Source organism: Eucyclogobius newberryi, unplaced genomic scaffold (genome assembly GCF_026437365.1).
Source record: "Eucyclogobius newberryi isolate DKJ021-1_F unplaced genomic scaffold, fEucNew1.0.hap1 SCAF_13, whole genome shotgun sequence".
Taxonomy (NCBI): domain Eukaryota; kingdom Metazoa; phylum Chordata; class Actinopteri; order Gobiiformes; family Gobiidae; genus Eucyclogobius; species Eucyclogobius newberryi.
The window spans coordinates 11,121,637-11,149,300 of NW_027315757.1; the positions used below are offsets into that span (position 1 = coordinate 11,121,637).

At 38.7% G+C, this 27,664-nt stretch overlaps 3 protein-coding genes across 4 annotated transcripts in view; 1 reads left to right on the top strand and 2 right to left on the bottom strand.

Moving 5' to 3' along the window:
* gys1 (glycogen synthase 1 (muscle)) overlaps positions 1 to 4,124 on the bottom strand; it is a 13,318-nt gene extending 9,194 nt beyond the window's left edge. Inside the window, exons 1-5 of the mRNA XM_072442602.1 lie at positions 4,007 to 4,124; positions 2,424 to 2,542; positions 2,129 to 2,310; positions 606 to 797; positions 14 to 199 (exon numbers count right to left, since the gene is read on the bottom strand). Coding sequence (XP_072298703.1) covers positions 14 to 199; positions 606 to 797; positions 2,129 to 2,310; positions 2,424 to 2,541 — 678 coding nt within the window. The 5' untranslated portion in view covers position 2,542; positions 4,007 to 4,124. The remainder of the gene's footprint in view (positions 1 to 13; positions 200 to 605; positions 798 to 2,128; positions 2,311 to 2,423; positions 2,543 to 4,006) is intronic.
* A 540-nt stretch (positions 4,125 to 4,664) lies between these two features.
* pold1 (polymerase (DNA directed), delta 1, catalytic subunit) lies at positions 4,665 to 17,137 on the top strand. Its single transcript, XM_072442595.1, has 27 exons — positions 4,665 to 4,803; positions 5,968 to 6,156; positions 7,033 to 7,146; positions 7,224 to 7,364; positions 8,168 to 8,293; positions 8,375 to 8,543; positions 8,777 to 8,888; positions 8,965 to 9,094; positions 9,677 to 9,843; positions 9,921 to 10,025; positions 10,092 to 10,232; positions 10,974 to 11,084; positions 11,167 to 11,358; positions 11,437 to 11,525; positions 13,322 to 13,438; positions 13,529 to 13,642; positions 13,717 to 13,864; positions 13,952 to 14,047; positions 14,161 to 14,298; positions 14,407 to 14,582; positions 14,880 to 15,032; positions 15,612 to 15,714; positions 15,794 to 15,926; positions 16,005 to 16,118; positions 16,623 to 16,675; positions 16,764 to 16,861; positions 16,963 to 17,137. The coding sequence occupies exons 2-27, from the start codon at positions 5,970 to 5,972 to the stop codon at positions 17,048 to 17,050; spliced, it is 3,315 nt and encodes a 1,104-aa protein (XP_072298696.1). The 5' UTR covers positions 4,665 to 4,803; positions 5,968 to 5,969; the 3' UTR covers positions 17,051 to 17,137.
* A 402-nt stretch (positions 17,138 to 17,539) lies between these two features.
* LOC140357978 (GTPase KRas) lies at positions 17,540 to 24,560 on the bottom strand. 2 transcript variants are annotated; one of them, XM_072442597.1, is made up of 5 exons: positions 24,286 to 24,560; positions 20,953 to 21,065; positions 20,231 to 20,409; positions 18,187 to 18,346; positions 17,540 to 18,111 (listed from the first exon to the last, which is right to left on the bottom strand). In XM_072442597.1, the coding sequence occupies exons 2-5, from the start codon at positions 21,061 to 21,063 to the stop codon at positions 17,998 to 18,000; spliced, it is 564 nt and encodes a 187-aa protein (XP_072298698.1). In that variant the 5' UTR covers positions 21,064 to 21,065; positions 24,286 to 24,560; the 3' UTR covers positions 17,540 to 17,997. The 2 variants fall into 2 exon arrangements, with proteins under 2 accessions (XP_072298698.1, XP_072298697.1); XM_072442596.1 differs by having other exon boundaries at positions 20,953 to 21,071.
* Between the last annotated feature and the right edge of the window lie 3,104 nt (positions 24,561 to 27,664).

The following is a 27,664-nucleotide window of genomic DNA, read 5'->3' on the forward strand; positions in this document are numbered from 1 at the left end:
TGTGTAAACTGACCTCTGAAAGCTTGTTATAAAAGTCCACATTTCCAGCACACAGGTATCTTCCCAGCAGCGTGGCATGAGTTGTGAAGATGGTAGCGACGGACAGCTTCCTGTGTCGAGTTAAAACTACACCCAAACCTGCCAACCACTCATGGAAATGGGCCACGATGTGAGGAGTCTCCTCACACTGGGCTGCATACTGCAATACAGGAGACAACTGTAATTTAAGTCTCCTTAGAACTGTCACTAACAATTATTTTAGTAGTCAAGTAGTCCGCGACTAATTTCGTCGATTGTTGATGGTCAAACAATTATTTCTAAAGTATTATATTGTACATTATTGATCAAATACAGAGATCAACTTCTAGATGGAGTGTATTATTGAGGAAAATAAACTGTTCTATTCTTTTTTGACATTTTGATTTGATAATGTCACCCTTTTGTATCCGTTTTAGAGTCTGTATAGTCCAGATAATGATTCCAATTCAAAATATGATCACGATTACGGCGAATACTCTCTATAGTCGACTAGTCAGGCTTAATCGATAAATCGTTGCAGCACTATTAGAAATTACAAGACATTATCAAATATCTGGATGTCTAACCTCCCCAAGAAACCATGCTGTGAGGAAGCCAAAGAGCACGGCATCATTGGCCTCTCTGTCGAACCACGGCACACCAATGGAACACAGCTCCCAAAGCTCGCTCTTCCAAGTGTCCAGAGACCAGGCGGTGTATCCCACATCAATCAGAATGACATAAGGACTGCCCTCAATGAGCCAGCGACCAAAGTAGAGCTGTGAAAGACATTGACAAGATTAATTTTAGCCATTTATAACTAGGAAGAATCTGATCACTATTAATTTAAATAAACTTGATCTTTTAAGTGAAGCAAATGATCGGTTTTAGTGGTTTGACCTCAACATTACTAGAGGACATGGCCGTGACGCAGCACAAAGCACGAGAAGTATTGCACAGGCAGAATGTCGTCTATTTCTGGAGAGAGACAGAGACACACTGAAATAACCTCTGAACTTTGCTGGAAAATGTCACGAGTTATAAAGCCGTGTTTAGGGACATAGGCGTGGCCCAGAGGGGGGCAGGAGAATGTTTACCACACTACTCTTTAGAAGGTTACTACTACTTTTGAGCACTACAAATTATGTATATACAACTATGCAATAAATAAAGCCAGTGTTTTACATTTGTTACATTGGTTATTGATGTAGTGCAATACTAAAACTTTATTTCCAATCAATACTAATGACTTGATAAAGATTTTCATGCCACAAGGATTATAACTAATGCTATGATTTTTTACATATCCATACTTGTTCAAATGAGTATCTTGTTTCAAATATTTACAAATACTAATTTTAGTATTGCTTAGTATCTGATGTTCAATACTTTTGACAACTCTACTAAAAAGTACCAGCAACAGCAAAAGAACAGATCAAAACTGATTTTAAATTGGTTATGCAGCTGTTAAGCGGCTAATTTCTAACAAATTTGTACAATAAATGTTCAAGCGCTATAAGACATTTGAGACCAGCAACAGCAATTTAATAGATTAATTACGGTACTGTTCAGTAAACTGTTTAGTTTATTATTTTAGTGGTCGACAAGTCAGTTTATTTTATTCATTTGTATCATACAATTGTGTCCAAATAAGGTTTGTAATATGCTGACTGAAGGCTTCTAGATAAAGAATAGTTACGAATAAAGTGCAATATTGATAAAAATCTGAAATTGATATTCCTTTTTTGATATTTTGATTTATAATGCCTTTGTTATAAAAGGTCTTTTGGCATGCGTTTGAGTCTGTATAGATGTATAACAATAACATTTATCAAAATGCTATTTCCTTCATTTTAATAGTCGACTAGTCATAATTATCTAGATTAATTGCTGCAACCCTACTAATTACATCAATTTATAGTCAATTTTTCTGTGATATTTGATACTCACCGATATTTTATACCTGTATCAAATCAGTGAATTCCTAAACCCAGTCCCTAGTTCCTCCTCTGTACTAATAACAGTCAAATGCGTTGATACTTAAAAAGGCACAGGAACTGTTGAAAGCTCCTATAGTTCTTGGGCGTGGCAAAGGTGTAAACAGCAGTACCTTACATCCTTCGGAGTTCATTTTGTCAATGGTCCTCTTCAGTGCCGGATTGGTGGGCTCGATCAGCTCCACCTGCGTGCGCACGTTGCTCTCCACATACGGGCCCACCAGGAAATAGTTCTCGCCCCATTCCTCTGCGGTCAGGCGGGCTTTGGTCTGGATCACGGTGTAGATACCTCCAACTACGCACATGTGGCAAGGTCACAAATACTCACAAAAGCAAATGTCAGTGATGCCATTTGAAAACTGCAAGTCCAGACAGATGCAGAGACAAAACATGTTATTAAGTGTTTACCTTTGTTGGCAACTTCCCAGGCGATTTCAAAAAGCACAGCATCCTCCAAATCAAAATCCTCGTCCCAGTCCTCCATCCCTGGGAGGGACGTAACGGACAAGCTGCGAAGGAGCGGCATGCTGGGTAAACAAAAACAACAAAATATCATTAAAAGGAGACATATTTTGCTTTTTCATGTACTTGGTATTTGACTATATCATAAGAATGTTATCATTTTCATTTTACATGTCGTTCATTGTAAACCACAATGTTGATCTAGATGGCTTAGTTCAATGTCCATTGACTTCCTGACTTCGAAACTCCAGAAACGACAAGCTCCACCTCTTAAAAATGACATTTCATCAAAACGTACAGCAGATCATTATTTACAGATTTTTATTTTTGAAAAGTGGCTATGTGACATTTTAAAACTTGACATGTATCACTCAGCGTCTTCTTTTTTCAAATAAACACTGCTAAGTACATGGATGTGGGCGGGGATAAGATTAGGCGAAATACAAGATTACGCAAACATGCAGGAATCAATGAAAATACAACTTTGAGTAATCTAATGATGAAGAAACACGGTTTTGACAAGGTTAAACGCTTATTAATAAATTAAGAGATGAATAAAAAAGCGCTTACATTCAGACAGCCATCATTCACTTCCACAATACAGGAAAAGTTGATCTTTGACGGTCATAACTTCAAGACTCGGCTTGCACACCTCATTTCATAATCTCTGGTAGACTTGCAAGTATGATGCAAGCACTACATAGCCCTGTCAATGCATTTTTACTTTTACCTTTACAGAAATACTCACCAATCACTATATCACTAATCAGAGGATATGTTTGATGACATATATTTATTTGCACAGGAATTTCAGGAATTTTGAGAGCGTATAAGAGATGTAAATATAAACAAGAACACATCCAGGTGAGGAGTGAGTATGGATAGATAAGGACATAATCATCTGAGGCAGAGGCCCCACTGTGCACAAACTTGTTGATACAAAACAGAGAAACACGTCTAGAAGCACAGACAAAAAAAGTTCAATAGGCCTGCATGGAAGTCTGTAATCCTTAAATAGAAATCAATTTGCCGAATTAGAACGTCCACTATTGGCATGCACTGTAAAATGAAGACGACCAAAATAGCCAAATAATCAACTGACAAATACAGTTCCATTGGACTTCATTCATTCCGACTGCTGAAAATGCTATAACGTTAGATCTAAGGTCAGAAGGCCAAAGGAATGGATAGAAGCTACACCCAGGCACACACTGGCACTACACAGCAGCACCGTAAACAGGCCCCGCTAGTTAAATATGCATGCCACAGTCTACTTTCATGTGCAGCGCCAGTGCCAGTGCCAGTGCCAGTGCCAGTGCCAGTGCCAGTGCCAGTGCCAGTGCCAGTGCCAGTGCCAGTGCCAGTGCCAGTGCCAGTGCCAGTGCCAGTCCTGTGTGGATGGAGCGCGGACGTGACAACAGGCACAGCATCGGAAACGCGCAGCTCAGAACAGCGCCGAGCTGCTGCTGCAACTGCGCAACTCTTCAAAAACGCACCGAAAACGCACGGAAATGCAGAGAAACACTCACCTGCTCGTGTGTCCTGATCTCACAAAGACAGAAAACACATTTAGCGGCTGTCGCAGTCAGTCCAACGGAGCAATACACGGAGAGAGGAAAAGGGGGCGGCGGCGCTGGTTAAATGGCAGCGACTCACGTTGTCCCGCTACGTGCAGCGTCATAAGGAATACAGGAAGTACTGTTCCGTGACAGGCAATTCACATGGATCTATTATATTATGAGAAAAGTGATTTTGCCGTAGTCTAAACAGTGATTGGTCAAATCCAAGCCGTTTATCCATGTATACAAATATAAAGTGGAGTTAATGAATGGGGGAGTTGTCACTACACAAAATAGTATGTATGGTTTCACATTTGATTCGACAGGGACATCTGTTTGTGCTTTTTTTAATATATGACTTTGAGAATTTTAGCTAAAACACCGCGCTTGAATTGACTGTACAGGGGCTGCCGCAGCACACACACAAACGCTGCAGTCTCCCATGTATTTACACTGCACGAGGCGGACCCTGCATCATTTTTGCCGGGAACGAACCCCTCTAAATAAAAGTGTTTTGACCAATCATGTTTGCTGCTGCCGTCAAAAGTCCCGCCCTCCTTTTGTTTGCGTTGTTTCCATTGGTCGTTGCAACGAACCGGAACTCTTCCCAGCTCTTGTGGTCGAGGTGCACAAATTGAAGAGTGGCGGGAGCACTTGTCATCTTAGCTCTGATCCTGGGTCCAAAGTCATCTGTTTTGGACATTTATATTTCACCGTTGGACACAGTTTGATAGGTTTTTCAAAGTTATTGGTGCTGTGATAAAAGGGTAAGCAGCTCTGGATTGTTCAGTGTTTTCAGACGCACGTTAGCTTGTTGCTATAGCTTTAGTGTTTTCCCAGTGTTCATGCTTTTATTTTATTTTATGTCCAGATCTGATGTGTAAAAAGTGAACTAACTATTACGTGCGCTTTTGGTAACATTTTTCAGCCTACACGTTTGCTTGTTTACGTTTTGACAACTCTAGCTTTAGCTACTCATTTGAATATGCCACTTCAAGGAAATTGAATTGTATTAGAGCTTATGTCCAAAACAACATTTCTCATAAGAATACATAAGACCTCAACAAGCTTCGCACTGTTTATTTTTGTTAGATCACTGTCAACCGTCATTGGTGGAAGAAGTACTCAATTTTGTTTCTCATGCAAAAATACAGATACAACAATTCTATTTAAAGGGGACATATAATCAACTTTATCAACATATCAATTTTAATGAGCTTTTAAACTGGTTCCAATGGTGTTTCCAGTGCTCAGATTCACCCACTATCTCTACTTAGTTGTTATTATTTCTAAAATGAATACTCCAATTGATATTTAAAGTTCTGAAGCAGACACTTTTACAAAATAAAAACATGTAAACGACAATCTGCTGCTTGTTACGGTGAAATGTCAATGGACCTTTTTTAGATCAGTATTGCTGTTTACAATGAACAGAATTTAAAATTGTGATCTACTTATGATATACTTTTCCCCAGGTACTTGGTATAGAAATATATCACACACATTTAGATTTCTGTTTGTCTTGAATGTTGTGATTTTAATAAATCATCTTGCTGATCTTTGGTCAGCAGAGGACAATATAATCTATATAATATATATTTAATTTATGCACTTTATTATGTATCGTCACGTCTTAGGTCTCATATCAAGAATAGAGTGAGATCCAGAAGTTAAATCGAGGCAGGTCAGAGACTTATTGTTCTACAGGAAGCAACGAGTATATACTTTTTGCATATTTGTTGGCAGCAATACTTTTGAACAATGCCATTTGTTGTTTTATAAATCTCACCACCACTGCTTACAGTAAAGATTTGGACTGATTAGGACATTAGTTACCAGAAACAAGGGTTGTCCAGCAGAAACCGAGTGCAAGCTGTACATAAACAATAACATATTAACTGTCTAATAATATCTAAAAATGTCCTTTTCAGGTATGGATTTTAAAAGGCGTAATGGAGGTCATCTTCCTGGTGCTGGATCCCAGGCCAAAAGGGGGAAGCCAGGCGGGGAATGGGAGGACAGTCCATCGCATTTCGAAGAGGAGCTCTCCATGTTTGATGACGCAGAGATGGACATGGAGGGCGTGGAGGGACAGGCCGGGCACGATGTCATTCCTGTGGGTAAGCTGATCCACTTGCTCAGTTACAACTTAAACCATCAGTAAAATATTTAAACCAAACATGTCATTATTCTTCTGTTTTTATTGATATCACAAGTTGTGTAAGGTGTATTGTATTGTAAGCAATTAGGGCTGCTTGATTGTGGCAAACATTTGAATCCCAATTTTTAGAAATCAACTGATGTGTTTTTTTTTATCCCATCACCAATAGCGATATACTAGAATCCAGAGCTAGTGATGGGAAAAATAAAGCCTCACAGCAAAAAGCTTCAGCCTCAACTGGGGATTTTATTGTTTATTTTAAGGTTTCCTATGAGTTTGTATGAACTTTTGTCAATTATAACCAAACCAAGTATATCTATTAAAAAAACGTTTATACTTACATACACAGTATGTGTATGTGTTATTTTTCTGATTTCACACTTTGGTCACGTGACTTCTTTTTTAATGACACGCGGCTCATTTCAAGGTTTCATGTGACACAGACACTTTAATTCGAACCTGGCTTTGAAAATCTTGCTTCATTTTACCCATCACCAACATCACAGTCACAACATTTTTTATTTGAAATTGCTACCAATTTTACTACAGTCTATACTTTGCTCTTCATTTAAAAAAAAAATACAGCTTTTAGACATCCAGTGAGTGGACATATTGGTTGTCTATTTCTAACAATTATTTTTCTCGGAATCAAAAACGCAAATATTTGAGACGTTTAATTCTATACAGTCAAACTAAAGACCTAATGTTCAGTAAGTGACATTATTGCTTTTATACTTATAGTCAATTTGAATAATTGCACAGCCCTGTAAGGTAACCTCTTTTAATCAGCCCTGATAGTGGTATAAACACATCTTTCTTTTCTCTTCTTTGTCAGGCGACTTGTTCTCAACCGACCTGAATCCTCGCTGGCGTCGACCTGCTGCTCCCACTTTAAACCCTGCTTCAGACACGTTGGTATTCCAGCAAATCGATCTGGACTATTATTTAGGTGATTATTTTTTCTAAAAGGTTTGATGTGTTCCAGAATTGTATTAAAACACACATCTGTACACACGTGTCTTACAGGCGCAGCAGTTGCAGGCATGCCAGGTCAGACTCAAGGAAAAGTGCCCATCATCCGCATGTTTGGTGTGACGGACAGTGGCAACAGTGTGTGCTGTCACATCCATGGCTTTGCGCCTTACTTCTATATACCTGCTCCAACCGGTGAGTATTTGTTGGGTTATGAATCAATTAAAACTGACAAATACAATATAAATCCATCCATGGCTCCATTGTCCAAGGCCACTACGGCAATTATCCAGGAGCATTAATGAAACAATTATCATTTTAAGTAGTGTTATTTAAAAAATGTCTGTTTGTCTATATGGAGATGTTATTTAACATTCCAGGCTGTTCCTCAGTATCGCATTAAACATATCTTTTTAGATAAAGGGAGTTTGTCTTTCTCAAAAATACCTTGAAAAACATGCATTCTTACTGTGAATGTGGTCACTGTTCTTCCCCAAATGTTCTTATGACAACAGCTTGTATGTGGGGAAAAAACACTTCTAATATGTCATCAATATCTTTTGTTCTTTTAAACACCTTTTTATATTTAACGTTCGTGAAACCACAACATTCAATTGGTAATAAACCTGACCAAACCAAAAAGCATCAAGACCAACCGATGAAACTTTCTTAAACTCTATTTTACTTTAAAGACCACTGAACTAAAGCTAAAACTGACAAATACAATTTTAACAGTTTCTAGTTATTTAAATTATAGTCGAGCTAACGACTAGCATGGTTGACGCAAATCTGGTAAATGACTCATTGCGGGGGAACTGTCACCTCTCCACAGATCTTACCTGTAGGGTCTCCTGTGTTTGTCAATGGTGATTTTATGCCATACTGGGAAACGTTCTAGGAAAAGAAATACACTTGCCATAGAGACATTTAGTGGCAGACTCTCCCTTAGAAAAGTTGCACAATGCACATTTTAATTGTGCATTTTTCTGTTTCCAAAGGCTTCAAATCTGATTACTTGGGTGAATTTCAAAGAGAATTGAACTCTGTGGTGCTGAAAGACATGCGCTCCAATAAGGATAACGTCTCTGTGACGGTGCTGGCTGTGGACATCACCCGCAAAGAGAGTGAGTAAAGGGGAACATGCAAACACACTTGCAGCACATTCATTGCAACATGTATTCATTGCGTTGCTATCGTCTTCTTAGGTATGTACGGTTACCACGGAAAGCGCATTCTTGATTTCCTGAAGATCACCATGGCAATGCCTCGCCTCATCGCCCCAGCAAAGAGACTCCTGGAGCAGGGCTTTAAGTTTGGGCCTTTTCCCTTTCAGAGTTACCAGTCGTATGAGGCCAATATCGATTTTGAAATTAGGTATTGTGATTTGTTGGATACATTAGGGATGGTATGATATGGATGCGGGGGGGGGAATATCAATGAAAAATAGTGGCTTAATTTCTATATTGAACCAATGCTGATATATGAGAAATCCTTCTTATATCCTGAATAACTATAAACCAATATATCGCACATCCCTAGTATACATTTCCACTTTTCAAATTCGACCTGTGGGGTTTGATGACGGTCATGTCTGTGTTGTCCTGCAGGTTTATGGTCGACTGCGACGTGGTGGGCTGCTGTTGGATCGAACTTCCCAAAAACGCGTTCAGAGTTCGGGAAGAGAAGGGGCCCGGGGACGCATCTCAGTACCCCGGCAAGGTCGGTCTGCTTCTCCATTCATTCTTACTTTGGTTTTGTACTCGCTCTTCTGTTCTGACCCGCTGTCATTTTTCAGGTCTCCTTGTGTCAATACGAAGTGGACGTGGGCTGGAATGATATGATAAGTCACCCGGCCGAGGGCGACTGGCAGCGGATCGCACCACTCCGAGTCCTAAGCTTTGATATCGAGTGTGCAGGAAGAAAAGGTACAATACAAATTAAAGGGGGAATATTATGACAAATCTACTTTTATGACCTTTTAACCCCGTGTTCCCTCATCATTATCTGACTCAGAGCTGTATTTGGATGATTTAACAATACTATCCTGTGTTGTCTTAAATAGCACAATATGTCTCTCTCTCTCTTTAAATTCTATATTAAAGATGCATTATGTAACCTTTCTGGCAGAGGGGTCTGTTGCCTGTGTCCATGGAGAAGTTGCTGCTTTGCTTGCCATGTTATGACATTACGGCATTTAGCATTTATGAAATATCGGATGTTTTAAACTCTGGTGCTAAAGCTTCCCCTGCAGTTCCCTTGTGCAAATACATTGTCAGAACAGATGTAAAATATGTTTATATATATTTATCCGTTAGACAGCTTTAAATCCCACCCCAAAAAACATGCTAAACCATCACAGGGACTTTTAAAGTTTAATGAAGTAAAATTTTATGTTTTTAATGTTTTTCTATTTTGTTTTACTCCTTAATCGGTACTTTTAAATACCAAAATTTATTACTTCATGACTTTGATGATAAGCGACACATTTGTGTTGTCTTTGTATGTAGGAATCTTCCCAGAAGCAGACAAAGATCCTGTCATTCAGATCGCCTCCATGGTTCAGCGTCAGGGCGAAACTGAGCCCTTTATCCGCACGGTGTTCACGCTGCAGTCCTGTGCCAGCATCGTGGGCTCCCAAATACTGTGCTTCACCCAAGAAAAACAGCTACTCCAGGTCTTTTTTTGTGTGTGCACTGCATATTGTTACGTTATATTTTCTTGCTTGACGTGTTGACTTTGCTGCGTCCGTAGAGCTGGGCAGAGTTTATGCGGACGGTGGACCCAGACCTCATCACCGGATACAACATTCAGAACTTTGACTTTCCATATCTGTTAAATAGAGCAGCTGCTTTGAAGGTATGGTGTAATGGCATTTTAAAATGTATTGTTTTCTATGATGCAATTTTAATAAAATACGTTTAGGTCAACCTGTTCCCTTACTTGGGCCGAGTGCGAGGGATCAAGTCGGTTTTGAAAGATCTGAACTTTCAGAGTAAACAGATGGGAAGACGTGAAAACAAAACTGTAAACATGGAGGGACGTGTTCAGTTTGATCTTCTGCAGGTAAGATTTATCTATGTTACCTGTGTTTTTCTAGCATTATTGAAACATTCTTTGTACTTTTAGGGTTTTGTAGCTTATGTCTATTGTTTGTTTAGTGGTTGTTTTAAGTGTTTGGCTGTGCACTCTGAGCATGTTTATTTATCTATATACTATCCTTTATTTGACCAGAAAACAAACATTTCAAACTCCCCTTCATCTCTTCACCTGCTTCACATGATCGTGGTGTCACATAAATGCATCCCTTCTTTTCCAGTGTTAAAAGTGCAACATTAGACCCAATAGCATTCGAATGAGAATAATGTGTATTCAACTCTAAATAGGTCAGTATGTTTGGCTGTTCAATGTCACAATTGTATTTTTGTATTGTGCTAGATATCTAAATATAGTGTGTTTGCTTTGGCATGTATTTTATTTTCAATCATTGTGAACTTTGGATATAGCTTTAGACTACATCTTTATAAAAATCTGTATCTCTATAAATAATAAATGTCATGTGTTTATGGACACCGTGATTTACAAAACTAAAATGTCCTGGAAAATTATTTCCTGCAAAGTGTGGGAAATATATCCTTACTCTTATTTGTACCCTTATATGTTCATAATATAACTTTTTAATATAATATAACTTTTTCCTTATTATTTATTTTTGATCAGTTCTTTTGTAGACTGTTTTGCAGATTATTTACTTTTACTACCATTATCACTACAACTTATTCTAATAATATTGCCTTGACTCCTTAGGTGCTTCTAAGAGACTACAAACTTCGCTCGTACACTTTGAATGCCGTCAGCTTCCACTTTTTACAAGAACAAAAAGAAGACGTCCAGCATTCTATCATCACTGATCTACAGGTAACTAAAACAAGAACAAGAAAATACAAATCCAAATCCAATACACTATGGAAATACTTAAAAAACACTTAATCTTTTACAGAATGGTAATGAGCAAACTCGTCGGCGTTTGGCTGTTTACTGCCTGAAGGACGCGTACCTGCCGCTGCGGCTGCTGCAGAAGTTGATGTGTGTGATCAATTACATGGAGATGGCCCGAGTAACCGGGGTGCCATTGACGTACCTGCTCTCTAGAGGGCAGCAGATCAAAGTTGTGTCTCAGCTACTGCGGCAGGTAAAGTGGTAATATTCAAACTGGTTATTTTATATCAATGCGGGATCAGAACTGAAAAGGGCAGTTTGTGTTTTGCAGGCGATGAAGCAGGATCTGGTCATGCCTGTGGTGAAGCCTGAGGGAGGCGAGGATTACACTGGAGCCACTGTCATTGAGCCCGAAAAAGGGTTTGTATTTTTAATCACATATTATACTTGTTGTATTGAATATATGAAATTATTACTTTCAAGTAAATTGATTATATTTTCATTTTTCAATCTACAGAGGTTGACAAAGGCTGATACGTAATTGTGAGAAAGGTGCATTTAGAAATTGGAAAACAAAAAAATTACGTTGCGTTTACCTTTTTTGATGATGCCATTATGGAAGCAAAACTCTTTTTGAAATAATTACTGTATCCAAACTTATGACCAACAAATGCTGAACTTTCTCATTATTTGTTTTGAATTGGCTTTGCAAGATGGCAATATTAATCTTTAATCTTTAAGTCCTTTCAACTGACGACAGTCACGTCTCTGAAATGGTTTCAGAAAGTGGTGCCTTCATTCAACCTCAAAGTAAATGTTTAATGTATGTTTGAGCCAAACTGTTTTGCTATTGTGTGACCTGCGGGTGGCGCCCTTGTATTGTCCCTGTGGAGTGTCTGGTATAAAGGTGGTCTTCTGATGATACTGTCAGGTTCATGACCCGTAGGGGCCAATGATTTTTGATGAGTGGAGTTTTTGCCTTCTTATTGTGATGGAAATAAAGTGACTTTTATCTACATCCAAGGCGTGTGGACTTATGTGAAGACACAATAGTCATCAGAAGGGTGTCAGCCATAGTGACCAGGGTTTGTGCGCATCTCAGTGGTTAGGTCACCACACTGCATATAAAATAAAACATTCAAATAAGATAAACATTGCTGTTTCTAAACATGGGAGGAAGCTTTTTTAAACCCGTTGAAAATATGTGTCTCCGAAATGTGCAAGTTTTATGTCTGCTATAAGATTAGAGCCAGAGGGCTTCAATTGAGGCTTCTTGGGAAGTCTATCCTCTTCTGCAGTGTTAGTGAGGCAAGACTTAGGGTTTTATTTTGAGTCATCTTGAGCCGTCATCTTGACACTAACAGAAGGTTCCTCAGTCTATTTATGTGTCTTGTCCTTAAGGTTTCCTTGTTCAGTTTGAGGCTGATCCGTTTCAGTGCACTTCCACTTCAGCCTTTTGATGGTTTCAGATTTGACTTTGAGATTTGAGTTTTCAGATGTAATATTTTTCCCTTTTTCTTTTCCCCATTTTCTTGTTTTTTTTCCTCAAAGCTTTGGTTGGTTTGGCCTGGGCATATGCGGTGGATGGAACACAGTTGGAATCATCCAGCTCTTGCACAACCTGAGTTTTTGCTTTGGGGGAAGGTTAAAATATTTATCCGAAAACACATCAATATCCACATCGCTGTTTCTAAACTTTGGAGGAAGCTTTGAAAATCCCTTAAATATGTTATGAATCTCCGAAATCTCTTTTTCTTTGAACGCCATCTTGCCTCTTGCCTCTTCCCATCACTGCTTCTAGTTTTTTGTCTTTGGTCAAAACCTGTTTTCTGTGCAGTTTTTTTGTCCTCTGCAAGATTAGGACCAGAGAGTTTCAATTGAGTCTTCTTAGGAGGTTTTGTCTCTGAAGCAGGACGAGGAAGCTTAGATGTAAATGTCCCCAAAAGTTGTCACTGCTTTTGAGTGTTGTCAGCAATTCACGGCTGTAGATAAGTATTAAATCCCATCACTTCTGTCTTCTTCAATTATCAACCCTTTTTATACTTTAAATTTTCTGCACCAGATGATGTCTTCAAAATGGCGGTTATTTAGCTATTTAGATACTTTTTGCCTTGCCATAAGTAACTAAATGGTAACGAGAAGAAGAAATGCCAACTTTACCTTCAGATTATGTCTAGAATTATCTGCATGTTTCTAATCTCTGTCATCTTCCGTAGCTATTACAGTCTTCCCATTGCCACGTTGGACTTTTCCTCTCTGTACCCGTCCATTATGATGGCACACAACTTATGCTACACGACGCTGCTGCAAAGAGGCTCAGTGGAGAAACTGGGGTAAATACATTTTACATCAACATGCCGGTAATGGTTTTGCCCAAAATTGGCACAAACGCAAAAATAAAAAGCAAATTCTACTTATCGCAGGCTTTCATCTGACGATTTCATCAAAACACCGACTGGTGACATGTTTGTGAAGAGTTCTCTGAAGAAAGGTCTACTTCCTGAAATCTTGGAAAACCTGCTGTCGGCAAGAAAAAAGTACCAGAAACTGTCCGAAAAGCAAACGAAACACAATTGACCAATATGATTAACGTTTGTTTGTTTGTCTGCAGAGCAAAGACAGAACTGAAAAAGGAAACGGACCCATTCAAGAAACAAGTGTTGGACGGTCGACAGTTGGCTCTCAAAATCAGTGCCAACTCTGTGTATGGCTTCACCGGGGCGCAAGTGGGCAAGCTCCCGTGTCTGGAAATCTCACAGGTGATATATATATATAAAAAAAAAAAAGGTGATTTACCCCTTTTTTAATGCTATATATGACACAAAATTATAATGTTAATTCCTCAGAGTGTGACTGGATTCGGAAGACAGATGATCGAGCAAACTAAGCAGCTCGTCGAGTCCAAGTACACCATCGCCAATGGGTTCGAAGCTGACGCCAAGGTAAGGTTTTGTTTGTTCTGGTACAGTATGGAGCCTTTAAAATGTAATGTCATCAGACTTTGTGCTCCTCCATTGTGCAATTCATGCCTTAAGCCCTTTTCATTTGCGTACAGGTCATTTACGGAGATACAGATTCTGTTATGGTGAAGCTTGGCGTTGCCACGGTGAAGGAAGCCATGGCTATTGGCAAGGAGGCGGCCGAGTGGGTGTCATCGCATTTCACACAGCCAATCAAACTTGAATTTGAAAAGGTAAAAGATTTCAAGAGCAGGTACTTTGTGTCTGATCCTAAAATATAACACCCGGACAGTTGGAAATGTCTGCAAGTATTTAATATCGGTTTGTGTGTCCTTTTAAAGGTGTACTTTCCATATCTGCTGATCAACAAGAAGCGCTATGCTGGGCTGTACTTCTCCTCCAGCGCTGACACTCACGAGAAGATGGACTGTAAAGGAATCGAGACGGTGCGGAGAGACAACTGCCCTCTAGTGGCTAATCTTATCAACACATGTCTCCAGAAAATCTTGATAGACAGGTAAAATCTTAAAGAAATGAAATAACTCGCTAAATAAAAACTTTAACTCAGATATTGAACTATTAAAGAGTCAAAAGTAGTGATTTTGATAAAGAATTGTGCAGATTTTCAGTGAGTAGAGGCGACTGAATAGATAATTTAATATTTAGTTTGCTCAATCCTGAAATGTGACGGAGTAAAGATTTCAGATTTCTGCTCTCAAATGTAGTAAAAGTACCCACCCCAAGCATAGTACTAGTTTCCAGCAGTCTTTTTAATGACATTTTGAGAGTAATTTGAACAACCTTCTACCAACAGAGACCCCCAGGGAGCTGTGTACCACGCCAAAGAAATCATCTCAGACCTGCTGTGCAACCGCATTGACATCAGCCAGCTCGTAATCACCAAAGAGCTGACGCGTACGGCTCAGGAGTACGCGGGCAAACAGGCCCACGTGGAGCTGGCAGAGAGGCGAGTACTTACACTTAAGTTATCTATAACACAAAAGAACAGAACAGAAACAAGAAGCGGCTAAACATTCACAGATGGTCCTGAATATGTAGTCCGGCGTTACTGTCACATTTGGTCCAAAGATTTGTCAATGTTCAAAAAAATGTTTATGTCTGTTAAAAGTTGAGTCTAGTCCTTGGTTGTTGGTGCAGTTTGTGCCATCAAATTTTCGTTTTGGTCTTTTTTTCCCTCCGCTACTAGAGGTATTATCCAAAGGTATCCATTTGTTGTGTCCATAGCAGGAATTTTGAGGCCCAAATACATGGTTCTGAAGTCAAGTGAGAGGGCAATGCTGAAAACAATCTGCAGTTCTCCATTAATCCATTAATTTGTGAATGCTAGAACTGTCCAAACGTACATGGTAATGGTGAGCCTCTTGGCAGCCACACATAGTATTCTCCAGGAACTTGTATTCCCCTGTGAAAAGTGAATTATTTCTTTTTTGTTCGTCCTCTATTGAGATCAATATATATTTTCCCCATTCTTCATCTGTCAAAATAATTCATGTTTTTGTTTTCGCATTTTAAATCTTTTTTGCAGAATGAGAAAAAGAGATGCAGGTAGTGCCCCCAATTTAGGAGACCGAGTTCCTTACGTCATCATTAAAGCGGCGAAAGGAGCAGCGGCGTACACCAAGTCAGAGGTCTGTACTTCTGTAAATATGAATACTTTTTAACTGCAGTTTTGTGCTGTATTGAGGTATTTTTGTTCATCCACTCAAGGATCCCATCTATGTGCTGGAGAACAACATTCCCATCGACACTCAATATTACCTGGCCCAGCAACTCTCCAAGCCCCTGATGAGAATATTCGAGCCGATTTTAGGGGAGACCAAAGCCGAGAGCACCCTGCTTAGTGAGTATTCAAAACATTGTAACCAAAGAAAAGTAATTTATGACTGAAATGTACAACTAATTACATTTTGCCTGGCAGAGGGAGACCACACGCGCTGTAAAACCGTGCTGACATCGAAGGTGGGAGGGCTCATGGCGTTTGCCCAAAAGAGGAGCACCTGCATTGGCTGCAAGGCTGTGCTCAAGACAGATGGTGCGTTTTATCGTTATGGGTTTGTGGTCAAATATGTAGAACAGCAGCAACTAACTGTTATCTCAGCTGTCGACTAGTCAGCAAGTCTTTTTTTGATCAGTCTTTAATGAGGCTGACCGATTTTAAGGGAGCAAGTGAAATAAGTCCATAGTAACCGCCTGTGTCATTGCTGGGTCTATTGTCGTGATACAGACCTGAAAAAAGGCTTCACATCACATTTTTTATGATTTCAATGTGATACTCAGTAAGTTAAATAATAATAAAAAGCTACACGTAACTCTCCACAAAGAGAAGACCAAAGTCTGTATAAAGAAGCAGGCTTAATTTGAATATTGCCCGGTCTTTGTTGTAAAAGGTCTTTTCATATGTATAGTCCAGGGAACAATTACAATATATATCAAAATACGACCATGATTATAGTCTACTATTCATGATAAGTTGATATAATAATTTCAGCCCTAGTTTTCATGCTTCTAGAACACTTATGGTGCGTGTCATTTGTAGTGGCTGTGTGTGATTTCTGTAAGAAGAAAGAATCTGAACTCTACCAGAAGGAGGTGAGGTGGAAGCGGCTGAATTACCATACTGTTTGATGTATGTCCAGCACACATTTGTTGTTTGTAATTTATTATAATTTCACTTCAGATTTTCCATCTAAATGCTCTGGAGGAGCGCTTTTCCCGCCTGTGGACTCAGTGCCAGCGATGTCAGGGGTCTCTTCACGAGGACGTGTTGTGTACCAGGTACTGTATATCACATGCATTCTTTATATCCCGAGTCCTGATCTGGCCCATACTTGTTTTTCAGCCTGTGAAAACCTTTTAACCCTATTTTTTCTTTCCAGTCGGGACTGTCCTATTTTCTACATGCGGAAAAAGGTCCAGTTTGATCTGGATGACCAGAGCAAGCTGGTGTCTCGTTTTGGCTGGTGAGACTTGGAGCTCATTTGTCCACATGTGCCTATATTACTGTGCTGGATTTGTTTTGTTATGATACCTCAATATATTTGTACTCCTAAAAATATTTTGTTTAATAAACCAAGTGAAATAAATGTCGGTGTAATCCCTCATTCGTCCAGGCGTGTTCCATAGTAGAAAAAGCTTCAGTTGTAGTCATCTGGACTCAGTTTGAAAAAATAGACGTTTCGACTCTCATCCAAGAGTCATTGTCAATAACGACAATGACGTTATTGACAATGACTCTTGGATGAGAGTCGAAACGTCTATTTTTTCAAACTGAGTCCAGATGACTACAACTGAAGCTTTTTCTACCAAGTGAAATAAAATGTTTTGTTACTTTTTCATAAATGTGCCCATCATTTTTGATTAACCTTTTTTATTATCAAAGAATGTAAACACCCAAAAGTTATCATGGTACAGAGTGCATTAAAAGCATTAAAATGAGCAAGTTTACGATTCAAAGATTAGAGCTTTATTGATCTGTGGGCTACAAAAATGTGCATTTGTGGTACAAAAAATAAATTCTAGAAATAATCCCAACAAATCTAATACTTGGCCAGCTGAAAAACTGACTCAGAATGCCAATTTAAAATGTACTTTAAAGAACATAGTGGCTACATGAACTTTATCCCTTATTTTCCTATGAACAACTTATATCCTCTGAATATCAATATAAAACAAAGTAGATTCTGATGGCTCTAAAAAGGACAACATGTATGGCATCTACAACAAGGTAAAATTACAGTTACAAATGGACTGCTCATCCAGTCAGTGAGCACTAGTAGAAATTGCAAAAAGAAATACATAAAAGTGGATTTGATCATCAATGTACGGTCCAGAGCTGCTGATTAATGTGCAAAATGTGAAAAGGAGGTGCAGTGTATCCGGCATAAACACAGAATTGCGATCTGCATGTGCTGCTATAGAATTGCGCAACGTCTTTGGGTGCTTTTCTTGCTCTTCTTGCTGTTGCGGTTGGTTTCTTTGTATTTTCTTATCTCTCGCACGAGTGAATAGAACGCTTCCTCGACACCCTGCAAAACGAACAAGATTAAGATGCATCAAATGTGGTGAGAGCATTAGAATTGAACTGGTTTTGGCTGCCTTACCTGTCTGGTTTTGGCAGAGGTCTCCACAAACGGGACGCTGTAGCTCCGTGCCAGTTCCTGTGCCTGCTGCGTCTCCACTGTGCGTGTGTTCAGGTCGCTCTTGTTGCCCACCAGCACCATGGGCACACTGTCGCTGTCTTTCACTCTGTTGATCTGCTCTCTGGAGGGGAACAATGTTTATTTTAGTGTAAAGTTCAGTTTATTTGTAAGTATTGCAGACGAGACATGCCAAAGACCATGATTGACCCTGCTCATAGTAAGGAGATTTTAGAGGTATTTCAGCAATAAAAACATCTGCTATTATATAAGTAAGACAGATACATGAAATGCCATACTGTGGAACTTTCCAGGATGTCCATGGAGAAACAGGTGGTGGACTCAACCAGCATTTACCGTACATAATACACCTTTTAACTGGATATGTTTAGATGGAGAAGCGATGTCATGTGTGCATTGTAGAAGCCTAAATGAAATGTATCATGCGAGAAAAAAAAAAAGGGAAAAGTTGGTGAAAATTGTGAATTGTATAATTGATTTCTTACAAATGATGTGACAATCTCGTGTCACCCGACATAACGGGAATCTATAAAAACAAATTCTGACAAATCAAAAGGCGTTTTTTTCATATAATATAAATTGGACTGAGATTTATTATTATCAAATTACAGTGTCTATAGCATGGCTAATTAGCAACACCAGTTCCTAGTGTAAAGTTTAACAGCAAGAAAGAAAAAAAAGTCAGAAAAACTCGATCTATAATAGGACAGCAGTATAGTCACACATCACGCTGTGTCACCACACACACACACACACACACACACACACACACACACACACACACACACACACACACACACACACACACACACACACACACACACACACACACACACACACACACACACACACACACACACACACACACACACACACACACACACACACACACACACACACACACACACACACACACACACACACACACACACACACACACACACACACACACACACACACACACACACACACACACACACACACACACACACACACACACACACACACACACACACACACACACACACACACACACACACACACACGACTTAGTTTGCTTTTTGAACATGGAGAATCTGGTAATAGTCTATGTGAGCAGGTAAAGAGTTCTAAAGTTTAGCTCCTTTCACTAAAATGGCAGTCTGAGCTAAAGAGATTTTGCAGAAATGTGGTGTAAGTAGTAACAGTTACAAACCTGAGTGGTTAAGGTAAAAATCCATTCACACAAGTTTGACATAATTTACATTATACAAATGCACGAAGTTTAATATTTTATGTTTTGATAGGTGGTGGTGAAATCTTTTGATCTTGAATTGCACAGTTGCAGAGGCGCTGGAGCAGCTTGTGTGGTTCTGTTGGCCTGAGACCAGATCATTGTATTGACAAAGACACTTTCAAAAGACAAGCAAACTCTGACCATTGTGAAAGAGTTCATGCCTTTGCCTTTATTTTTGATGACATGATTTTTAAAGTTGAATAGGGAGTCTATTATTACGCCTAAGTATTTCTTGTTCTACCAGTTCAAGGAGTTCACCTTTCATGACAATATTTCATTTGTTTTTTGCAGGTGTCATTTTAATAGAGAAGCACATGATTTGGTTTTCTTTGTATTTAGTGTCAGGCATGATTTGTTCAGCCGATCAGAAACCATTTTCAACATGGACCTTACTGGGATGTCTATGGAACCTGTGGAGGACTGGACTGACAAAAGATTCACCATTTTTATTAACAATTCTACTCTAATCATTGGTCCAAATTGTTGCCTGGCTTTCCTTTGCGAATGCAGGACCAGTAGATAAAATAGCAGAAGTCAGCCCTGTGTTGCAGCATGACTCCAGATCTGTGGTACAGATACATTTCCGACCAATACGAAGAGGGACACACGTTGCTTAAGTTACAAGAACATAAACTGGAGTCAAGTGTTTGCAATGAATACAAATACCAATAGTAGCTTCAGTCGCTGTTGTCCCTGCGTGTACTTTAGTACCTGTAGAGGTGAACGTCTTCAAAGGACTTGATGTTGTTGATGGCGAACACGCAGAGGAATCCTTCGCCTGTCCTCATGTACTGGTCCCTCATGGCGCTGTACTCCTCCTGACCCGCCGTGTCCAGAATGTCCAGCAAACACGTCTCTCCGTCGATCACCACCTGCTTTCTATAAGAGTCCTGAAAAGCAATCATCAGTTTAGATTAAGATTAGCTCAAGCAACGTTAAATCTGTTGAACCATGCGACTTTTCTGGTCCCGCTCGTCTCTATGGTGATGCGATTGGGGGCGTTAAAGGGGCTCTACCCAATTTTGTTTTGTCCCAGTACAGAGACATCGCAAAAGCAGCTCTCGGTGTCAAAATGAGATGGCTGTGAGCCGTTTGCATCTGATTATAGAGCGTTTAAGCAGAAAGTGTGTCGTTAGCTTTATTGCCAGCAGTAAAACTCTGCACAGTCGTGAAAAAGCACTTATAAACGCAGTGAATATTTGAATGCTCAGAATGCGTTATGAAAGAGTAATAACTTTGGATGACAGCAAAGAGTTTAAGTTCAGCACCTTTAAACTTATTTATTAATCAAATTACAGATGTTTTAATTGCTGAAATATTCTATTCTTACCGGCTGTGATCTGCTTGTTTCTATAGATAGATACGTTCACAGGAAAAATTACATAGTGCACCTTTAAATGGATAAATGGAGAAGCATTGTTGAACTGCCTCACCTCGATGGTTGGATCATATTCATCCACAAAGTGATTCTGGATGAGTTGGATGGTGAGGGCACTCTTCCCCACGCCTCCTGCTCCGACCACCACCAGCTTGTACTCCGTCATACCTGCAACTGCACAGTTCTGTAATTACGGCTGCAACTAACCATTGTTTTAGCGGTCCGATTCATTTTTCTAATAGTCGACAAGTAAACGATTACTTCTATTGTACATTGAGACTTTTAAAATACATTATCAACCAAATAATGGATGGAATACATTAGCTGAAAGCATCTAGAGGGAGAATACTTACAATTAAATGTATTATTGATCAAAATTAGAAAATGTTTATCCTTTTTTTGGCATTCTATTATGCAGCTGTCTTTTGGTCTGTGTTTTAAGAGTCCATATAATCCAGAACAAAATACAACTACAATTATTTTTTTCATAGTCAACTATTCCTGATTAGTCAATTTTCATTGTTGCAGGCTTCTACTGCTTCTAATAATAATAATAATAAAAATAATAATAAATATAGCCGCAAGCGGCAATGATCGGCCCTCGCCACGCCGCCGCCACACCGCCGCCACGCCGCAGGAGGAGGGGGCGCTAACGCGCCCCAATTGTCCTTTTATTACGCCTACTGCTGAATCTGTGACGCTGTCACATCTTCTCCCCTTTGTTTTACCATCAAAAAGCTATTTTATTTAGAATTCTTGGCAAAATGTGCGGCTTTGCCGCACAGACACCGTGACTCTTTGAATAAAAATGTGGATAACTTTTGACGGTTCACCCCTGAAGATGAGTCTCACCAAATTTCATGTTGATAGGGCTAACGCCCTAGGAGGAGTTGGTGAAAGTGTAAGCATGTTCTGGCGATTTCCCCATTGGAATAACATGGGAGGTTTCGGTCATCACTACGGCAACACCGTAACAATTGACATGGGTCAATGACATGGCTCTCATTTACATTTTTGATGGGAATGCCAAAATTGAGTTTTGTGTCAAATTTCGGAAAACTAAACATTTAACCTCCATATAAAATCTGTAGGGGGCGCTGTGGCGCCAAATAAATTTATTTCACTTCAAGTAGGTTTAGGGCAAAGAGTTTAACAACTGATTCTAATTTGACGCAATTCGGACTTTATCTGCGCAAACGGCAGAAATTTTAAATATGGGAGATTTCTGAAATTCTTGCTACAGTTTGCGGCTTCGCCGCACAGAGACCGTGACAGGTATCAATGTAATTTGGATAACTTTTGATGTCCCACTCCTCAGTAGCATTTTCACCAAATTTCAGCTTTTTAGGGCCAACGCCCTGGGAGGAGTTTGTAAAAGTAAGACGTTTGGAAAAACTCCCAAGTCATAATTAGCCATTTTTGAAGCAATATGGCCGACATTTGGTTGGGCGGACGGCGTTGCCGTAATAATATTTTTTACTTCTTTTGTCACCATCTACCTCTGCGCCAAATGTCATGATTCTATGATAAGATTTTTTTTTGGGTCATTTTCTATCTTAATGCATTTTTGGTACATTTGGGGGCGCTGACACGCCAATTTTTTAAAATTTTAGAAAAGGGAGATAGCCAGAATGTAGAGAGGCGTGTAAATTTTTGAGAAGAAGAAGAAGAAGAAGAAGAAGAAGAAGAAGAAGAAGAAGAAGAAGAAGAAGAAGAAGAAGAAGAAGAAGAAGAAGAAGAAGAAGAAGAAGAAGAAGAAGAAGAAGAAGAAGAAGAAGAAGAAGAAGAAGAAGAAGAAGAAGAAGAAGAAGAAGAAGAAGAAGAAGAAGAAGAAGAAGAAGAAGAAGAAGAAGAAGAAGAAGAAGAAGAAGAAGAAGAATGTGTGGGTCCCTGGTCACTGACGGGTACTTTCGATAATTTTGAGTGGGAAGAAGAAGAAGAAGAAGAAGAAGAAGAAGAAGAAGAAGAAGAAGAAGAAGAAGAAGAAGAAGAAGAAGAAGAAGAAGAAGAAGAAGAAGAAGAAGAAGAAGAAGAAGAAGAAGAAGAAGAAGAAGAAGAAGAAGAAGAAGAAGAAGAAGAAGAAGAAGAAGAAGAAGAAGAAGAAGAAGAAGAAGAAGAAGAAGAAGAAGAAGAAGAAGAAGAAGAAGAAGAAGAAGAAGAAGAAGAAGAAGAATGTGTGGGTCCCTGGTCACTGACGGGTACTTTCGATAATTTTGAGTGGGCTCCGCCCACTTTGTGTTTTTGGCCCTCTATACAGTAATAATGTTCAATTTTTGCATTACATGCTTATATGCACGGAACATGCAAGAGATGGGGAACGTATTCGTGAGCTACTTAGCGCAAATGAGTGCTTTATATGGGGTCGTCATCCCAATGTAAAGTGCTCGTTTAGTGCGAACTTTTGCACGGGCTTCGCCCGTTTACAACGGTAATGTTCCATTTAATAATAATAATAATAATAATAATAATAATAATGCTTCTACCGCAATGTAATAGAACTGGGTATAGTAGCTGCTAAAGTGAGATTATATTGCACTTCCATCAATTTGAAACTTCTTCTGTAGTTTACTCCCATAAATGTAAAAAATAAAAACTGTATTACAAGTATTTCATCTATAGCTGTAACTAACAATTATTCTTCCAATTAATTAGTTGTTAATAAAGCGACAGGCTAGTGAATATGAAGATTTTACTCTGTTTTACTCAGATAAAGCTGAATTGATCCATTTGAGGACGTCCTGTCATTAAAAACAGACATTTCTGCTCTGTCTGAGTGATAAAACCTCTTCTCATGGCTCATGGCATGTTTTGGAGTCTGCGTATAGACCAGTTAATGATTTATTTATTACTTAATTAGATGACAACTATTTCTATAATCAATTAGATGCAATTAATTGATTAACTTGTTAACAGCCCTGGTTTCATCATTAAATGTTTTCATATAAAAAAATAAGGCCTTTCATGTGTAAAAATTAACAATATTGCACATTCTTGCTTCATTATGTTGACATTAATAGAAACAATTTTATAAACGAGATTTTGGACATGTTATATAGTATTTGAGTAAACAAGAGCAAACTAACGGAAAATTGTCATAAACGTCTTTTTTTTTTTATTAGATCTTTTTAAAAATAATGAAATGAAATAATAAATCATGTTCAGGTGCAGAGTAGACAGTTTATAGACAGTTTAGTAGTTTCCAGGTGAAAGATTCTATGTTGGAGAGTTTTGCTTGAAGTGGAAGAATGAATGGCTCAGACAGTGACCCAGATTTACAGATAACACTTGACTTTATCACTCAACATGGCCCACAACACTAACTAAATCCACGCATTGATGAATATAAAATGTATCGTTAGAGTGTTTTGCAAAAGAGTGTTATTCCTACCTTCGAGCAAGTTCGGTTCAGATGTACAAGAAGAAGCTGGAGGAGTGAGAACAGCCTGCTGCTACATTACGTTAGCATGAAACGATTTCCTTGTTGCTTGACGCGTGTTGAAAAGCTTAAATTCTCTTTCCACAAACAGGTTTAGGCTTCTCCCTGTTCAGTCAATTTACAAAAACACCCTTTATAAAAGTTTGACATCAATATATAATAAAGAAATCTTGCAATTTTACAGTCCGATGTAATCCATTGAGGCAAACGCTGACATAATCCCTCCATAAACCAATGAAAACGAATTGTGAGAGACCGATTTAGTCAGTGTCCAATCATTTTGGAAGAAAAATACAATCCCCGCCTACAGCCTGAGAACTGTCCAATCGCATTCAAGGAGATGTTGACTCCTCGTTTCTCAGTGACCAAGCCCATTAATGGCTTGTTAAACTTAAGTGCCACATTCATAAATGCAAGTTTTCTTCCCAGAAACCTCGATTTAAATTATTTATGATTGAAGTACAACAACACATTAAATCTGTTCCTCTTCATCAAACCTCAAAGACTCTTGAAACTCTAAAAAATAAATCTGTAAAACTTTAAAAAAAAAAAAATTTAATAAGCCTTTGACGATTGTACAGAGTATCAGGTTAGCTATTAGTGTTAAAATCGTCAGTTACCACGATTTTTTGTAGTATTATATAAAATGTTTAGGTTGATGCGTTGATTTGAAGTAAATACACCCATTGAATGTAAAACTGTGAAGAGCAGTAGAAAAAAGAACCACAAATAGTCCTAAATTGATAAAAAGTTGAATAGAACGCACAGTAGTCATCAAATCACACATCACTGCATCTGAAACCTGGTCCTTATTGCCCTCTAGTGGACAACTAATAAACACTTTTAGAGCTGTCATTTGACCCCGTGATGTCCAACCTGAGCTTTTACTCACACTAAAACACTTCGTGTTGGAGGAAAAATAAATCTGTTTACAAGTAATTTGCCAATTATTACAACCATATTTTCAGTTTGCTGTTATTGATGTCTTAAAAATAAAAATAACAAAACATTTGTATATTTACGACAAAGAACAGTTTTATATATAGCTATATATACTATTTGAAACAAAATCCATAGAATTAATCAGAATATGGAATTTATTATTAATTTAACATGAGTTATTCTATTACTTTAAAGGAGATATATTATACTTTTGGGGGGGGGGGTACTTTCCATTTTGTGCATTGTAAAACAGCAAAATCGATCTAAAACGGCTTAGTAATAGAAACAGGAACTTCCTGTTCAAAACTGCAGAACTGATAAGCCCCGCCTCTTCCTAATGACCTTTCACCTTAACAAGCAGCAGATTGTCATTTACATGTTTTTATTTTCAAAATGGCTACGTGACATTTTAGAACCCTACATGTAGCAACCGGAGTCTAAAAAAAATCACAACTAAGTACACAGAATTTGGGCGGGGATAGGGGATAGGTGAAAAAAGGAATTGTCTCGGCATGCGAGCATACGGCATTACTCAAACATGCAGAAAATACAATTTGACTAAACTAACGATAAGATTGTAACAAGGATTTTGCATAACATGTCCCATTTAAACTGTCAAATTTCAAATCATTAATTAAAACTATACATTTCCAAATGCTTCTACACATGAATAGATGAACAGATTTTACACATTTGATTCGAGACAACTCCACGGGACACACACTAACCATGGTCACACAGAACACAATGCCCCTCCCTCCCTCTGGTCCTGAGCCTCCTCTCTCACGTTTCTCGCTCACTCTCCCACCGAGTGCATCTGCTCTCCATCTAATCTTTGCCTAAAATCACACAGATAATCCTGCATCCATCTGTCCTATGCAAGCGAAGACAGACAAGTGACAATGCAACCGCCGTGTAGAAAACAATGCTGCTTTAATTTGACATAATAATCCCCAGACTTCGTATATAAGCGCTTGAGCAATGACAAGTTGTATATATATATATATATATATATATATATATTTATATTGCATACATTTTTTTTATTTTACACAGGAATATTTTTCACATCTATCGTACAAGTGAATACCACCTGTTTCCATGGAGATATTGTGTCTCCTACCGAAGGACCACATTTGCTATGAAGGAAGACAACATTGGCAAGACGAACACTGTAACGACACTAAAAATGAAACAAGATCACTTGCATTTTCATTCACGTTTTAAAACATTTAATTAACGGCGCGATGCCTCTCCTTTACTTTATCAATAGAGCAGAACATAAAGCTATACATTTTCAGCATCCAAACATTCCCAGCATTCATCGTCAAGTTTGAAAGCCGTGTTAGAAAAGGTGGTTATTTCTGTTTATGTGCTGCGTGTGGGCGTGTGTGCGTGGGTGGTGCTTTGGCTAGTTTGTGTTGGACGATACTGTAAATAATACTTTTTATGAGTCAGCGTGGAAACTCAACCTCACGATAGCGCCTCGGGTTCAAAATAAAACAATTTGCATCCACAAGAAAATAGATGCAAACATTTCAAACCGAACAATAAAAATGAATATGATGATTACTATAGTTAAAGGTGCACTGTGGAACTTTTCTGGAGTAAGGACCGCCCCCTACCTGTCTCCAAGTAGTAGCAACTTTAAAATGAAAATGTCATCACTCACCACCACACACCAATTTCGCCGCTCACTGTCAAAATTCAAAATGTTGTGATGTCACGAGCAAAGCCTCTATTTTTACTGTGAGCGCCTGTCCACAGATCTGACAGGTAACTTGGCCCGGTGGCGTCACCTGCTTGTCTCCGTGGAGATGAAAGCCGTATGATAGTGTGAAAAATGTTAAACGAAGCAATAGAGATTATGCACATGACGTCATAATATTCACGAATTTTTTTGGCGGTGAGTGGAAAAGTTGTGTCAATGGTGAGGAAATAAATGTATTGAAACTATTTAAAATCAGATTCTAACTGAAACTAGGATCGAAATTATGTATTTATTTTTAGATATTTTTTAGCAAGTATCGATACTAAAAAAATCCCTTCAATAAGACAGAATTTGACCTTCCCTGAACAGTTTTAGAAATATTTGATAAAGAAAGTACTATTATTTAGTGTTGAAAATGAAAAAAGACCATTGTTCATTATCACTGTGGCATTGGGAATCGTATATTATCCTTTTAGTATCGTGACAGTCTGAAAACAAATTAAAATGTCTACAACTCTATGTTAGTATTCGCTTGACATTTAAAAGAAGAAAATCAAGTAAACAGAAGTAGAAAACCAGATAAACAACAGGAACACGGCAGCTACGCTCACAATAATCGCTGATACAGACTTTGGGATAACACACAATAGAACAAATTACATTTCTCTCCTTAAATAA

What these genes read in the sequence shown, in the direction of transcription:
- pold1 (XM_072442595.1), top strand. Translation starts at nt 5,970, where the DNA reads ATGGATTTTAAAAGGCGTAATGGAGGTCATCTTCCTGGTGCTGGATCC. An exon ending in AATATCGATTTTGAAATTAG is followed by an intron (nt 8,544 to 8,776) that starts GTATTGTGATTT and finishes GTTGTCCTGCAG; the next exon opens with GTTTATGGTCGACTGCGACG. An exon ending in CGTGTCTGGAAATCTCACAG is followed by an intron (nt 13,865 to 13,951) that starts GTGATATATATA and finishes TTAATTCCTCAG; the next exon opens with AGTGTGACTGGATTCGGAAG.
- LOC140357978 (XM_072442597.1), bottom strand. Translation starts at nt 21,063, where the DNA reads ATGACGGAGTACAAGCTGGTGGTGGTCGGAGCAGGAGGCGTGGGGAAG. An exon ending in GAAGACGTTCACCTCTACAG is followed by an intron (nt 18,347 to 20,230) that starts GTACTAAAGTAC and finishes GTTCCCCTCCAG; the next exon opens with AGAGCAGATCAACAGAGTGA. An exon ending in CCTCTGCCAAAACCAGACAG is followed by an intron (nt 18,112 to 18,186) that starts GTAAGGCAGCCA and finishes TTCGTTTTGCAG; the next exon opens with GGTGTCGAGGAAGCGTTCTA.